Genomic DNA, 17,207 nt, shown 5'->3' with positions numbered 1-17,207 from the left:
GAAATTATTACTGAAATGGGAAAATCACAGAATATAAGTTTAGCGTCCTACGTATTTACCGGCAACTTTGTATATTTTAATGTTCTTATGTAATTGTCTGCAAATGATGTTTTATCAAATACTATTTGCCTATCAAAATATTCACACAAGTTTTTACAGAGAAGTATAAAGATTAAAGGAATTCCAAAATGTCACTTTGTCTTGAAAATTAGTTTTGTCAGGAGAAATGGGTACAATATGTGGAGACATTCGCTTACAATAGAGTCCGTCCTTCCATCGTCAGCCAGGACGCGGCTGGTCCTGACTCTGTCACTGTTCTGATGTTTTCAGTGTTCATCCAGGTGCTTTGAGCCAGTGTTTTTGATGCTGTTATTCTTTCTTTTCTCTCTGGAGTTATATGAGGTTTGGACATAATTGTAATTCCATAGGCAAATTTTATTGATAAATCTTTTTAATAATACCAGCTCATTTTATTGACTTAGAGTACAGACTGTAGGGGAATGATACGGGGAAGAGGAATGTTCTCGGTACTAAATGTTTTGAAGATTGACTCCAAAGAATATTATGCTTTTTTTTTTTGGTATATGATATTCTTAGAAGCTTCATTGTAAACACTGATAAAGAAAAAATGTAGAAAATAGAGGATAAAAATTGTTTTGAAAATATTTTTAGTGCTTAGGCAGTCTGAGAGTTATTCACACTGTGAAAGGAGACCATAAGCTCATCCATATTGTATAAAGGATACTCTCCAGCTTGTGTTTAGATAGACTCATGTTTATGTAGTTTATTTAGGGTTTTATTTGCATGGAAAGCTAAGAATGTCTAGATAAGTTTGTAGTATAAGTATTCGTAATGTAAGCATTGTATAAAGCTCGTGAAATAGACAGCTACGAGTTCAGTGAGGAGGAGGAGGAGGATTCTAGGTTGCTAAGGCACAGTGGGTCACCAAGCATATCACTGGTTTTAAATCCTCATATCCCATCCAAAAATCATTTTTTACTACTTTTTTTTGGCTGTTGTTCAGTTGCGGGGAGGGCTAATTTAAACATTGTGAAGGGGAATTATCGTTTTCCTACAGGGCACAAGATAAATATTTCTGTTATTTTCTTAATGGAGTTCTGGTTCTAACCCAATTGTTCTATTCACTGTTGACTGCATCTTGGCACAAAGCAGCCTTCTGTCACACGAATAAACATCAAATAAATGAAGAATGTCAGCAAAAGTGTAATATGAAACTAATAATTAGTTGTCAAAATTTCAGCTTGTTCACTCTGAATAACTTTTCCCTAATTCTTTTTTCATTTGTTTTCTTCCAGAAATACAAAGAATATGAGAAGGATGTTGCAATAGAAGAAATTGATGGCCTCCAGCTTGTGAAGAAGTTAGCAAAGAATATGGAAGAGATGTTTCATAAAAAGTCTGAAGCTGTACGGGTAAGCAGCAGATCAATCTGCTGTTTCATTCTGTGATGTAAAACTAAATATATAATTTAGGCTCTGCTCTGAAGGCTGTACTAGCGATTGAGGGTGCTGAAATGGAAATGCTAAAGCGTTCAGAAGTATTTTAGGATCAGTATTAAAGAGAATAGATCTAAATTATTTAAACCGTCAGTAGATAAATGCGAGAGAGTGTAACTAGGTTTGGACAACAGTTTCCCATATGAGTTTGTAAGGTATCACTCGTACTCGGTAAAACATGACTACGTGTGGTTGTGCATTAAAAGGTTCGATTTCAAAATGTCAAGCCAAAGCGACTTAATTTCACTGGTCGCTGTTATAAAAATAGTAGTGCAGGGAGTCTTCTGAGTTTAATAACTGTCCTTTAGTTCAAAACCAGAAGATGATGAGATGTCTCAAATGGGACTAAATGCAAATTCCTCTAACTGTGGTAAGTACTACAGCACTCTAAAGGCAATTCATTAGTGATCATTAAGTAGCTATACTGAGCTTTCTGTACATAAGTAGGTTTTGGGGTTTTTTTGTTTGGTTGGTTGGTTTTTGTTTTGTTTTTTGTTTTTTTTTTTTTTTTAATCTCCATTCTGATCCTTCTTTGTCCATAAAAAAATCTAGGTTTACCATAAAAAAAAATATTTCTGAATACTATGTTTTACTATATCAAATAGAAGTTCATTGTAACATGTATGTGCTAAAGAATAACAGGTGTTCCTGTTGTAGTTTTCATTTTGTGTTATTCTTTGCTAGAAATCTAGGAGACTGCCTGTAACAGTAGTTCCTGTTGCATCACCCGTGTCAGCAGAATAACAGGACAATGTGGTGATTCTGTTTGCCACCCGCTGCTCTATTTCAGCCAGATTTGTCTGCTCAGTGGAGTTGAAGGTCTTTGTCTTGACTGTGAAGCTTAAGGCATCGCCCAAGGAGAGGGACTCCATTTGTGTAACTGTACATACAATTTCGCCTTCAGCCTTTTATTTTCTGTTATGGTGCAAAAGGGAGGAAGGAATTTGGCTATGTTTTAGAGGTTGAATTTTCTGGGCTGGCAGCAAAGTAAACCATATTTCAGCTTGCAAACTGAGCACACTTGGCAGGGAAGTAGAGAAAGACAATAAACATGGAACCCCGCAATGCTATTTTTACAGTCTGTTTTTCAGAGAAAAACTGCACTTTAAGATGTGTGCAACAGCTTCTAGAAGCCTGCAGAATATTGGCTCTGGGGGAGGTTGTTTTCCTTGCTCCTTAGCAGAGAAAACTGCTGCCCTGAGACCATAACGATGTGAAAAACCCATTCTTTGAGCAGCACTTGTTTAGAGCGAGGAGTGACCGGCAAGCTGCACACACGGGGAGCGGAGCTCTGTTCGGTCAGTGGAGTGCTTGTGGGGAGGAGCAGTTTGTCTCTCGATTAGAGCTGCCAGTGAACGTTTTCTAATGTTTGTGAGTGTTCAGAACTGGTTTGGTCTCTTCATACAGATGGCGTTTTTGTCTAAGGTGGAAAAAAACATAGGACCAATATAGGCCACCGTGCTCTGAGTGAAAATAAAACCAAATTCTGTGAAATTAAACTCTGTGTATAGTATTGTGTGAAAGGGTTTTAGTGCTGGAAAAACTGACTGAAATCCAGAGCCTCCTTTGGAAGGTTTCCGTCTTTGGAAAGGAAGCTAGAATCTTGGTTTGGACAGGGTCACCTTAAAAAATTATCTGTTTAGTGTGCCTTCCAATAAAGTTATTCTTTTTTGCACAATTACACGATGTGGTCAATCTTGGTTGCTGGAGATGCATTGCAGAGAAGCAGTCAATCCCCCTTTTAAGTTCTGGCAGTCAGTAGCGCTCAATATTTTATGTTCTGGTAAGTACAAAATCCTTTGGTACGGTGCACATTTTACACGAGTTCCATCTTTGGTACATCATAGCTGCTTTTCTTCTCATATCTGTAGAGGCAAGATAGGAGTTACAAAGTAATACTGCATCCCCTCGCCGCTAAAATAATAGAACTTTGACATAAGCTTTTGGTGGCAACTTGTAGGAAGAGCACTGAAACTTAGCTTTCAAGTAATATTTTTAGATTTTTAGATATGCTGGTGGTAATATTAGGGTAAGTACTAAATGAAGAGTACCTTACAACATCTCTCAGCCCTAGAAATATTGGGGCAGCCATTGCAAGGGTTCAAACCCAAGCGCTCAGAAAACACGTTCCAGTGTTATCACAAATTGTTGCCCTGCATTGCTCATTGAGTTAGCTTCACGTAGACATCAAAATCCATGGTTTAATTTAAAATACTTTTTAGATAAAGCATTGTAATCGACATACTTTTTTCAGGTTCTTGCATGTGTAGCAATCTGTGACAACTATTCAGAAAGCTAGAGTATGCAAGACGTTTAATTTGTAGAAAAGGCCAAGAGGAAAGACCTGTAAGTATAGGAACAGGAAAGGCCTTCAGTTTTCTTGTTTTGCTTTATGCTTTCAAACACATTAACTTGTTCAAAGCTACTAATCATGTTTGAACTCTCTTCTCCCTCCTCCCCCTTTATAGTCTGGTTGAATTTTTATCTTTTCTGTCTCATCACTTTTCATAGTGATTAGTTGGTTCAGTGTGATTTTTATCATATTCATCCCCTGTTTGAATTACCCTTCAGTATGCAATTATCCTATCACAGAATGTCCTATTTTTGTGCTGTCAGATACATAAAATAAATGGAAAACTGAAAGTGCTAAACCAATTATATAACCTTTTGTCATCTACTTGCTGATGGAAACCCTCGCAAGCGACGTCCCCCCCACAGTGTTCACTGTTTACCTTAGATTTGTGGCAGTACAGGATATTCCTTTTAACCATTCCCTTCCTAATACAGCCCTACTTGATCGAATTTCAGAGAGGCAACTTCAGATTTTATTTTAAATTATTTGTGACATGATTTAAGTTAAAACCACTGAAGGGTAGTTCTGATTCAATGTCGCTGATGCTTTGTTTGTAGCTGTGACGAATGCAGATGTATCCCTTTTACCTTTAGGACTACGGCATTTGAGTGGGGAAAAATCTGATTGCCCATGAGGTGGGATAAGTGGAAATGTTTCCTCCGTTATTCAGCAGTGGGTTTAATGTTACAGCCAAACCCAAATAATCCCTTTGAGAGCCTCGCGTAGTCCGCTTTCACTTGTGGTATTGCTTCAGTTGCTTTTCCTGGACTTTTAGTGATTTCACTCATGGGAAATGTGCTTGATCAGTCTTAATTTAAAGTTAGCTGTGATATTTTTTTTTTTTTAATTAGAAGGTTTTATGATACTTCAGTGACTTCACTCATTTGAAAATCAAGAGAACAGAGCACCATGACATAATGCTCAGTAACACATGACTACTGCAACAAACCCGATAGTTAAAAAGGGGTGGAATTAAACCTCTTCATTTGGTGCTTTTACGTTTCCTGGTTAATGGTGTAATAGGAAAAAATAAAAGGGGGACAGAAGGAAGTGAAAAATAAAGCAAAATGAAAGATAGATAAGTTGTTAGGGAATAGTCAAAAAGCTAATATTAAACTTTAGCTATGCAGTTAAATTTCTATTGTTATCAGTGTTTCTTTGCAAGTAAGGAGAATCCTGTAAAAATGATTGTTGATTTCCTTGTAAGATGGCAAGTCAAGTGTTAGGGATTATTTTTCTTTAAGGCAACTACCATTGCTGCAGCGGAAAATGCAAATAAAAGGTATTTCTTTTTATTAACTTTTCCCACTGTCGCTACCTGGTGTTCATTGTGAAGCTGATTCTCGTTATAACAGTACTGTGAAAAGTAATTGCTGTTGTACAGTAATTCAATTCCAGTGCATTCATGCATCAGTAAGCCAGTGGGGTTTATCTAGAGAAACCTGGGACTTTAAAGCTTTTTATCATGAAATTCCACATGCAGACAAACGTTCTTCCAATGAGTGGAATATCAGCATTTGCATTTAACAACCATTTGCAATGAAGAGAAATGGATTATTTTTTTTTTTCCACCAATGATTTTTACACCAGTCTTCAAACTGCTTTCAGATACTAATAGGGCGATATTCTTAGAATCACAGAACACCAGGTTGGAAGGGACTTCAGGAATCATCTGGTCCAACCTTTCTTGTCAAAAGCACAGTCTAGACAAGATGGCCCAGCACCCTGTCCAGCTGAATCTTAAAAGTGTCCGATGTTGGGGAATCCACCGCTTCCCAGGGGAGATTATTCCAATGGCTGATTGTTCTCATTGTGAAAAATTTTCCTCTTGTGTCCAATCAGAATCTCCCCAGAATTAACTTGTACCCATCACCCCTCATCTTTTCCATGCGACGCCTTTTAAAAAGGGAATCTCCATCTTCTTTGTAGACACCCTTTAAATACTGGAATGTGGTGATAAGGTCTCCCTAAACCGTCCTTTCTCAAGGCTGAAAAGACCCAATTCTCTCAGCCTTTCCTCATATGGCAGGTTTCCCAGTCCTTTGATCATCTTGGTGGCCCTTCTCTGGACCCTCTCCAGCCTGTCCGCATCTCTTTTGTACAGTAGGGACCAAAGCTGAATGCAGTATTCCAGCCGTGGCCTGACAAGTGCTGAGTAGAGCGGGATAATGACTTCCTTCTCTCTGTTGGTGATGCCCTTGTAGATGCAACCCAGCATCCTGTTGACTTTCTTTGCTGCAGCAGCCCACTGCTATTGAGCTTGTTGTCCACCAGGACCCCCCATGTCCCTTTCCACAGAGCCGCTCCCCAGCCTGTGCTGCACTTCTGGATTACGTTTTGCCGGGTGCAAGACCTTACACTTGTCCTTGTTCTTCATAACTTCATAAGGTTCTTGTTAGCGCACTCTTCAAACCTATTCAGGTCTTCCTGGGCCTCCCTTCTGAAGAGTCCACAAAGGAGATCTTTTGTGCACCTTTCGGCTCCAAACACTTCCCAGCAGTATCATTATCTTACTTTTATAGCAAATATGTCAGAATGTAACATATGACGAGACATTGCCAGTGTCCCAGGTCCATTGTGTATTCTGTTTTCTCACAGCCAGGTGTCTCTGGTGCAGACATCATTATGTATAAACAAATCTGTTTGATAGCCCTTCCACTGTGGTTTTTAAACGGGATTTTAAAATAACAGTCATATACATAATTTTCTACCTTTTATTTCTTCATCTGTAGCTGTGAATTAAGAGTTGCTGGAGTGTAATCTCCAGTTTACATTCGTGCATGCTGGAGAATTTTGTAAAACCTATTAAATCAGGGAAGTTGGGGTTGTCACCGCTATGTCATTACGCCAATTAAGAGCATTTACTGAGACAGAACGTTTTTGCATGGTGGGGTTTAGTAATTTAATTTGTACTTTTGTTACTTGGGAGATAAAAAATAGTGGCTTCCTGCAGTGCCTAAAGAAAAATTGAGGCAACGCTGAGGAATATTCCAGGTGAATTTGGAACCAATTTTTTTTTTTTTTTTTAGACTGTTTTAAATGTACACTCTCTTCAGTACCCACTGTGTATTTTAAATCACTTTGATCGAGGCTAGATTGGGAATGGCATTCTTGAGAAGAGAGGCAAATAATCATTCACATTTCATATTCATATAGTATAATAGAAGATAGAAAGGTCTTAAACGTCAAAACGTATTACTTTGCTACGCTCACTATTTCTAAATGTATAATAAACACATTTTCACTATCCACGCTGCTCCCTCATTGAGCTAATTTGCATCTGCAGAATTAGAAGAAAGGAAAATGAGTATCAACACGCATTCTTCAAAATTATGCTGCTCAATGGCAGCTCAGTGACCCCAGATTAATATTTTTTTTTGATATAGTAAGACAGGTTGGTTTTTGTTAGCAGATGGAAATGAAAGAAATACCACTATATTTATAAAACTACTGGAGGAAAAAACCATAAATGGTTGTGGGTGGAAGGAAATCAGGGTGAACCAACTCAGTGTCACTATAAATAGTTTTAAATGACAGAAAAAAGACATAATGAATAAAGGAGGTATGGCTACAGTTGTGTTAATTACTGCCAAGAAATTAAAGGTTTTTAGCAATATTTTTGTATTCACGTTTAGCATTTTAACTGTAATTGTTGCTGGTTACTTTTGGTACAATTTGAATTTTGCTCACAGTTCTATTGGTCTATTTTCTATGTAAGTGACGAATTTCTGTTCTGAAAGCATTGAGCTTTATTTACTTTTTGGCAAATTAGACTACACTGGAAAATGAAAAGATGGTTAGTAATCCCCTGACAGTCCGTGGAGAACGCAGTAGCACAATACATAACCTCGGCAGTCATAGTTCGAAGGATGTTTAAAGGCACAGCAAATATTTTGCTTGTTTATTGCCAGTGGAGTTAAGGGTTGCTTTTGCCGAATGTGTAGCAGTTGGGATCTTCGACAAGTGAAGCATTAGCCAAACCTGTTCTAGGGCAGATCAGCTAGATCACGTATTGCTGCTTTGCTTTTTAGTTCTTTGAGTTTCCCAAGAAACTTGCAAACAGTTACTGCTAAGAATTCTGAAAGAGGGTGGGGGGAATATTTATTTTTATTGGAGTGTAGCGTAGGTAGGTTTCTCTCTCCCGTTAGCCTTCGTTCCCACCACATCACTGCAGTATGAGTGCTCAGACCATCCTCGGGCGTCTTGCTGGTGAACAAGAGAAACGAAGGGAAAAGGTACAATCAGTTTTATCTCATACCTGTGTAATGGAATAGATCGGTTTAATGAAAGTTAGGGATTTTTTCTGTGGACCTCTCTGAATCGTAGCAGAGAGTCCAAGTGCATTGATGAAATCTTTGTCTAACTCTTCTATGTCCTAAAATCCAGGTTAGCGGAGTCTACAGAAAGCTATTCTTTAAATAGGTGGGGTGAGGAAGGCAAAACATTAAAAACTCAGTTGTGTTTTCTCATGCGTTGCATTTCTCAGTGTTTATAACTTCCACAGAACAAAAAGAAAACCAACAAAAACTTGAGGGACATCTTTCATCTGATGCTTAATAATTTATTTTTTTAACAGTTCAGGAATACCTTCATTGCAAAGACTTCAATTAGATCAAAAGAATTTTGTACATCAAACTTTTTTTCTCTACTCAGAATGAATTTTCTCTTTTTGGTGTCCAAGTACTAATATGTATTAAAGAGAACTTCAACCGAGAAAGGGAACCTGCTAGGTATGGTTTTTGAGGAAGGAGCAGTAGTTCATGTTAATCGTGCCTAGAGGTTCGGGGCAATATATTTGCCACGATGTTCAGGGAGACACGTACGTAACCTGGCACGTGCAGTATCTAGGAACTAGTGTTACCTAATTGCTCGCTTTTATGGCTGTGCAAAATCGGAGCTTGCATTGTCTTCGTACAGCTTGAAATAAATATCTACAAAAAATTAAGCAACTTGAACTATGCTTTGAATTTTGGCTGACTTTAAAATGCTGGCATGTTTGTATGTTTAAAAAAAAAAAAGTCCACATAGTCTAGCCAGTCTTAGAAAATGTAGTGAATTTATTTTGGAAGTTAAAATTTAGAAAAAAAGAAAATATACTTTTATGAAAAAGGGAGGGGGAAATAAAGACTTTTAGAGAAAACCTAAAAGCATTTGCTGCTGCAGATGATTATGACGGTTTCATCTTCAGTGCTGAGAAAAGAAATGAAAAGTATTTAAAGATAGCACACTCGAATATAGAACACTTATCTGAAAATACAGGCAGAGAGAAAAATCAAACCAGCCACTTCATAGAATAATTCTTGTATTAGACTTCATTGCAAAAGTGCATAACATTCAGTCTTTGCCGACAACAACATAAAATAGCTTTCCACACAGCAGGAAGAAAACAGTAAAGTGGGTTTGGAAGAATGAAGTAGGATAAATTAGCGTTGTGTATCCTGCTTTCTTATCACTGTTTTAGGGTATTAGCATATTTAAATATTTTACATTAACATTAAATATTTTAACAAAAATAGTCCTGTTGTCCAACTTGCTGTTCAATGTGTGAATTAAACTAGTCACTTCAAATAGTAATGTATTATAATTAAAATTTAATTCCACTTGCACAACTATCATGTGTTTAATTTTCAGTTATAATTCTTATTTATTTCATATTGTATATACATATCATCAAATCTATTTTTGGAATGATAAAATTGGTTATCAAATTTTATTAATACTGGTACTTTCATGTCATAAAAAAATGAAAAATGTTCAGAGTCAGCTCACTTCTAGAGTGTTTACTGATACTTGTTATTGATTGTCCATGAATACTCTCTTGAGAAAACACACTGTAGCTCGCTGTTCGTGTAACGTTAGCCTGTTTCCTGAAACTTCGCGTACGTTCTATTTAATGCTTAGATAATGAAAAAGGTATCTTCTTAGAATGCTCAGTTCGGGGTAAGCTGCATTTGTACAGAGCAGGTTTTCAAGCTGCTGTCTCCTTCTCTGGTTGCACGAATGATGCCGAACTCCTCTGTGCGGTCTGCGGAGGACGCGGGAGTGCTGGGAGCAGGAGTAAGGAGGAGCCTGTTAATGGCTTTCCCGGAGGGATTTGCCGAACGGTTGTTTGTCAATATGTTGAGTAGGAGAGAGGTTATCACCTCTGTGTGATTCTTCATTTTGTGAAATGAATTAAATCCTAGAATCACAGAATTGTTCGGGTTGGAAGGGACCTTAAAGACCATCCAGTGCCACCCCCTGCCCTGGGCAGGGACACCTCCCACCAGCCCAGGTTGCTCCAAGCCCCGTCCAGCCTGGCCTTGAACCCCTCCAGGGATGGGGCAGCCACAGCTTCCCTGGGCACCCTGGGCCAGGGGCTCACCGCCCTCACAGAAATGGTATAGCCCTGACTCTGTGAAGTTTTTGAAGTGTGCTCCTGGGCTCGTTGGGGTGTGCTTTGGGTAACTACTGCTTTCTACAGCCACCTGGAGCTTGTCGCTTGCCTCCCAAACGCGCCTTGCTGTCCTGCCTCACCCCAGTGTTGGGTCAGCAGGTACATCAGGTCTCATGTGCTGGGTTTCAAATGATTTGAGCAAAAAGTGGCTGTACTGAGCTAGAAATAAACTAGTGGCAAAACAGTTTGGCTGTTGTTTGCAGTTTAAGTCTGTGTCCACCTAAAACTGCTACAAGTCTTCCTCCAGAGTAGCTCTCAAAGTGCTCAGAAGCATTTCAATGAAAAGAGCTGTATAAGGGAATTCATTAGTGTTTTTTAAGAGTTTTACCTCTTCACCCCACTCTTTACTCGTGCCAGAGCTTCCAGCGGGTGTTGCCTTGGGTTGAGTGTGTTAGCTTAGCCCTAACTGCCCCCGCGACACCGCTGGGAGAGAAGAGCCTCCTGCACGGATAAGAGAGGGCAAATACCCCTTTATCCTCTTCACTCCCACCTTTCTTTAGTCTAGTTGACTTCAGTGTAATTGGGTAGGAAGATGCCTGCGTAATCTAAAGTACTTTGAGCGTAGTTGATTTGTTATGTCGTCTCTAAGAGCTGGTTTTTATTCCACACGTACACAGCGCTGGTCAGCACAGTTGCTCTCTTGCCTTTTGCATTGTTAACACTTACTGGTTCCAAAGCTGTTCTGCCACATCTCTTTTGCCCTGGACACTGGATTTACTTTTATCTTCTTATTTGAATAGAATTATTACTTTATAGAGTTGTCCAGTAAACCCATCATGCTCCTTCCGCCAGCTGCACAGTTTCTTTAAGGCTGGGAAGGCTTTAAATGGGCTCTAGCGGTGCGCTGCTGGGGTGCCCGGGCGCTCTCATCTTTCCAGGCAGCTGCCAGCGAAGGTGGGGGTAAAGCAGCTCTTCGCAGCAGCTCGAGCCAGTGGGGAGCGCAGGATTATCACGGCCGGCCTAGTGCTGCGTGAAACGCTTCTGGGAGACACAAGCAGACTGAAAGCGAGGCGAGATGCTATTTTTTGAACTGGAAAAGTGGGGTTTTCTTGAGGGTGAGATAAATGAAGCATTTAGTTAACATTCTTGGCTTGAACTGTTTCTTAACAGCTGTGTGAAACGCAACTGTAATAAGACATCGGACTTGATGCTCTAACTAGAAAACTAATCTTCATTTTGATGAATACCAAGAAGGCGGCTCATTAGACTTGTGGCTTGTGCTGGCCTGTACTTATAAGACTGAATCATTATCCAGGCCAGAAACCCCAAAACAGAAACCTAAGAGAGGCTTTCTTTCCCTTAGATTAGTCCAGATTTTGTTCGTTGCATGAGATGAAAAATACTTGTAACAGCAAAGCAGAGGAAGGAGACAGGACGCAGGAACGAGTGGGATCGTATGGTGGACGCTGCTTTTTTTTTTTCTTGTGGGGTTGGCAGCGATGGCTTTAAAACCGTATTGATCCATCTTCCTATTTGTTTGGATGTTTTTTAAGCTCTGTGGCGATTCCGCAGCTGTTTAGGGAAGCTGTCTAATCATTTGTCTGTAAATGAGATGCCTCGGGCCTGATGTTGTATGTGTTACCATGCTAAATCTCTTTTGCTTTTGCATTCCCTCCTGTTGCAGGTGAGCTTCTCCTCCAGCCCATCTGCAGATAATCTGTTTCTTACGTACGTTAGCCGCAGAAAGCCGGGCGCTTTAGCTCAACCTGTAGATGTTTGATCAAAAATGTTTCCAATTGGTAACCTGAATATCTAGACCCTCAGGAAAAAGAAACAAGGTTTGAACTTTCACTTTCTGAGGGACTAAGGCTCAAACACAGCAGGTATTGATTGTTAGGTTTGAGGCATTTGCTAGGCAAAAGGGCAACATCCCTGGAACAACATAAACCCACTGAAGCCTGAATCTCATAGTGCTCAAATTCTGATGGTACTTCAGTGTTTGACACTGGACATCAACCAGCTCGAGGGACGGAGAGAATCCTGCTAGAAACATGGCCTTGCTATTGATTGATTTTACTGAGTGATTAAAATGTGCTTAAAAATAATGTTAGTCGATTTCAAATCACTTCCAAAGACGGACTCTGAATGTGGAGTTCCATGAGAACGTCCAGGCGATTCTGTCCGCGCACACAGACAAAAGGATCCTGAAACGTTTATGTTGCAGAATTAGGATTCGTGGCAGGAACAGCTGAGGAGCGCAGCTCCGTAAAGCAGTTCTGCAGCGACTTCTGTAGGAGCAGCACAGAGCGGGACACCGGTGCGTGAGATTGCTTTTCTCTTTTCAGATGGTACAAAGTTAAAAATCCCCGGCGGGCAGGGAAGCAGAAGTCTGATTTTTGGTTTTGTGGTATTTTAAGTTTGGAAGGAAGAATATCGTGTAGCTCACATTCAAACTTCCTTAAGTGTTGTGTCATTTGGAGCTTTGTCTTCTGTGCTGTACCAATAGTAAGAACAACAGTGTAGTCATTTATCTCAGGTGGCATCTTGATTTCAGTACCATGTAATTATGCCACATTAACTTTTGTATATGTTTTAAAATTAGTTACGCTGAAGGCAACAAACAATAAATCACAGAGAACACTTTATAACTTATTTTACTGTCCCTATAAGTAGATACAGCTATGTATTCTTGGATTAAACACAGTTCTCTGTCCTTTAAGATAGCACAGCATATCTTCGATGATTGTTTCTGGCAACGCTGCGCAAGTACTCCAGAGCGACAAACTGTTTGAGTAAATCATAAGAAAAAATGTATTTCATGGAAGAAATAAACCATTCCAAACTAATACTATAAATTGCAGTTTATTGATGAATCTGTTTTTTATTACAGAGGTTAAATTACAGCAATCATTGTGGCACAAAGCACTAAAGAAATACTACATTATAGAAAAATCCTCTGCCCCGTGTTTCTGATGGGTCATTTCAGTGCAGCGAAAAAATGCAACAAAAACATTATATGCCAGAAAAAAGAAAATGACTGCTCTGTACCTGTGAGTCTTTGTTTTAAAAACAAGCTGGAGTTGGAGAAGCAAGCTCTGCTGCAGAAAAACGCGCTTAAACTGCACTTAGAGATTTCATGTGTCTTCACATCACCCTTCCAGATTTACCATAGCATGGGCCATACACTGCAACCTCCTCAAACGGATCGCGGGACTACTTTTTATACGTGTCAGAAAAAATTTGCCAGATACCTGAGGTTAAGTCTTTAGTTCATAGTAAGGATAAAACATTATTCAAAACCACTTTACGGGTAAATCTTTGGTGCAGGCAGGGAAGGCTTTAAGAGACGACACTGGTAAACAGATTTATTTGCTAGTTTACACCTCACTTTGTTTCACCAGTGGGATTGCTGGTTTTGGTACCATTTGGAGCTAGCACAATGAGGGGGTTTTGTCCTCCTTAACACACTGAGCAGACTAGAATAAAATCTGTAATTAAAAAAGATTGGCTTATATTGTAAGTTTTCATTATATTGGGAAAAAAAAATTAGTTTTGTCAGGAAAATAATTTTATCACTCATTTCTCATATCTTGTGGTGAGATGATAATTTAGCGCTTTGTAAATGTGCCAGTAAATTAGTAATTCTTAAATAATTAATTTTGCATTTATCTTAATTGTGTTACATTTATGGATATTTATGGAGTTTTACTTCTTTACACTTGAAAAATATTACTACAGTGTTATTTTTGAGATGGGTCTAAGACGACTAAATTATCTTATTTTAATGCAAATATTTTTGACATATAAAAATGGAAATACTGCCTTGACTTGTGAATTAAGCAGTTTTCATTTAAATGTCACTATGAATCATTATAGAAATGAGAATAGTTATTTTCATTTTGCTTTTAGATAATTCCGTGCTCACGATCTAGAAATTAAGTCGGTAACCTCTTGATCTTTATTTTTGACCGAAGTTCAAAAAGGGATTGGATAAATTCATAAAAGATGAGTCCATAGGTGGCTAATTAATATACTGATGGACAAGCTTTAACTCAAGAAGCCCATAAAATACCGATTGCCGTAAGCTGGAACGGTGTACTAAAAAAGGATTTTGTTCTGTTTCTGAAGTTCTTTCCCTAAGCAGGTGCTGCTGAGCGCTGCTGGGGAGGGGCTCGGGGCCGCCTCTTGCGTGCTGACGTTAGGTGGTGTGGTGACATTAGACTCGCTGCTGTGGCTCTGTAAACATCTTGAAGAGCTGAACTTAAAAAGCTATTAGATGGACGCTGTGCTGTTGAAAGACTAAGTAGTTTGCTGAGCTTACGATACAGTTCTGTGGGAGCTGGTGTAATTTTTAACTAAAAAGTTACATTTTATTTTACAAAATGCTGCGTGTTTCTGTCTCTTGTCTTCTCCCTGTTCATCGTCTTGTTTTCTGGGCTCAAATCAGTGTGATACGGTGTCAGACACAGCCACGTGCTGAATCTTCAGCTCTTACTTTTCTGCCCAGAGAGAGAAGCGGAGGAGGCAGATGGCACTGGCTTGGCTTTGTGCAAACCCAGAGCAGCGCTCAGGAGAAGCTCATGAGTACGGCATGATAAGAATGGAGCAAATGGTCCTTAGAACTAGATCAGCACAACCCTGAAGTAGAAAAACAGAGCTGCCTTTGGTTTATAATGGTCTGAGGTCTTTGGGTGGCGGTTTGGGTTTTTTTTTTTACATTCTCTCTTTGATGTTGAAACTCAGCTTTGTTACAGAGTACCATGAACATTGATGGACTTGATCAGCTGAAAAAGAGGTATATTATTACTGTAGATACAATAAAATATTGTTGAACTGTTTCAACCAGGTCTACATCTCTGTGAGAATACAGCAGTATCTTACATTCTGTTCTCCACTGAGGACACAATTAATTGGTAGAAATACATTTTATTACTCCATTTCTCTCCTCGTTACTGTAATGCAATATATCACACAAACACTTAACAGAATTGCTTGCCATTTTTCGTGACTAAGGAGATGGTGTGTGTAGTTGGGAAGCTGTAGGAAAGGAGATTAGCTAATTGTTTTAGGCCATTCCAAGTGACGGTCTTCACCAAAGGAATTATCAGTGCCTTGATCGACTTTCAGCAGCTACTGTAACTCTTGGTTTTGAGTTTCATATAAGTGATTTAATTACCTGAGTTCTTCCCTCTTTTTTTTTTTTTAAGCGTATGTTCTCATTAAAATAGAAAAATAAATAGGGTTCTGGTCACTGTTTTGTGGCTTTTGTGCTGAACTCTGAGGCAATTAATTCACGGGTTCCATGCTACGCCAGTCCTGTCTGCCACTTTCTTCCCGGATCCTCTGTGGTCTGGCTGCTTCCCTGCCAACGTGCTTCCTACTTTTAAAGAACTTCTCTTGCCTTTCTAAGATTTTATTGGATGTTTAACTTTTGGGCTACTTGTTGATTTTCTTCCCTGTTTATCTTCAATCCTCTAAACTACTCTTTCTCAATCGTGCTTAAGATGACTTTGTCTGCAGTGCTGGGTTTTTCTCATATGAGGCTTCATCCTACATTCTGATCTGTTTACCCACTGCCTTGCTTCTTAAATATTTTAAAACGATGATGGTGTACTTTTTCTCACGTAATTAAACCAGTTATTTATCTCTGCCATTGTAAACCTAATGAAATCAGCATTGCATTTCTTATTTCATCTTTCAGATGTACATTATATTTATGAATATAACATATCTTATTAGAATTCTGTGTTCATTGTGAACAGATAACGCAAAGTGAGTGTGTTGTGATTACCCTGAGGTGAAATTCTCTTTTGATACTTGTCTGAGCGTACTCGTTGCTAAAGAAGCAATGGCTGTCAGCCCTTATGGTGCGTGTTGCTTTCAGTGCCTGCGTTTGCAGGACAGGTACTTTTCCTATGAAGAAATAAAGACAACTGTACCTTTCCAACTGTCAATAATAATGGAAGAGGTAGAAAAAGTCACAAGACACATTTTGTGTTTAAAAGAGATATTTATTTTGAAGGTAAGGGTTTGAAAAGAAGGCTTCTAGCCTTTAAGAGTGCTAGAAATGATGACTGAAATTAAACCAGTTAAGCTAATCGATTGTAGCTGAAGCTACGTGAATTTTCAGTATTTCTTATACAAAATAGTCATGACTAAGGCATAGTGGTTTGGTTTAGTTTGGTAGCGTTAGCTTTTATCATTAGTCTGTCCCCTAAGAAAGCTATCATGAATTTGGGAATGGTTCCAGCCACTCCCTGCGTGTAGAACTGGGTTATCTCAAACTGGTTTTGTAGTCAGAGTATATTGATACACACTTTTAAACATCAGTTATTTAACTGTTGTGCTGCCACGTGTCTGGAAAGTCTTAGTGAAGCAAGTCACTTTTTATGAAAAATGATTACAAATTATTATGGTCTGGGAACTGAAGGAGGAATAGAGGAGTGTAGAATATTTTTAAAGATTAATTTGCTAATGACTAGATTTGAAAGTCAGTTTTTACCATGCAGGTATAACCCAGACTGACTTTGCAAGGCTTCTTTCTGGTAGGGATGGGAGTACTAGAGTGGAACAGGTGAAAAAATGTAATTGTGTCAGCGTGACCCTTGGTGATACCGATGATGGCACAGATCTGACTACAAGATCAACAAAGAAAAAGAGCAGATTTTTAAAATGGTAAAAAGTAAAGTAATACAAATTAATGGCTTCTATGTTAGACGTTGTTTAAAGATTTTATATTAACATATTATTGTGTAAATTTATAGGCGCATGTTTTTACTGCTAGTGTGTCATTAGGATGCGTGGCAGGCATAGGAGAAACATTCTCTTATGTGGCTGCGAAACTGCAACGGTCCGGCTGCTCCTGCTGAGCATTCCAGATGTTCAGGAGATGCAGGATGCAGTCAACACAAAATCTAGGGTTTCTGTATGCCATAACTGAAATACTGCATCTAAAATGACA

At 39.0% G+C, this 17,207-nt stretch overlaps 1 protein-coding gene across 5 annotated transcripts in view; it reads left to right on the top strand.

Annotated features, from left to right (window-relative positions):
* CACNA2D3 (calcium voltage-gated channel auxiliary subunit alpha2delta 3) overlaps positions 1-17,207 on the top strand; it is a 551,583-nt gene that overhangs the window by 186,918 nt on the left and 347,458 nt on the right. For all 5 annotated transcript variants that reach the window (XR_010072843.1, XM_063348451.1, XM_063348449.1 and 2 more), the window contains one exon: positions 1,317-1,433. Coding sequence is in view for 4 of the 5 variants with exons in the window: in XM_063348449.1 (XP_063204519.1) it covers positions 1,317-1,433 (117 nt within the window). In the remaining variant the exon portion in view is untranslated. The remainder of the gene's footprint in view (positions 1-1,316; positions 1,434-17,207) is intronic.

The sequence above is a fragment of the Chroicocephalus ridibundus genome, chromosome 10 (assembly GCF_963924245.1).
Source record: "Chroicocephalus ridibundus chromosome 10, bChrRid1.1, whole genome shotgun sequence".
NCBI classification, from domain to species: domain Eukaryota; kingdom Metazoa; phylum Chordata; class Aves; order Charadriiformes; family Laridae; genus Chroicocephalus; species Chroicocephalus ridibundus.
Note: the sequence above shows the minus strand (reverse complement) of the source record. Positions and strands in the feature narration are given on the sequence as shown.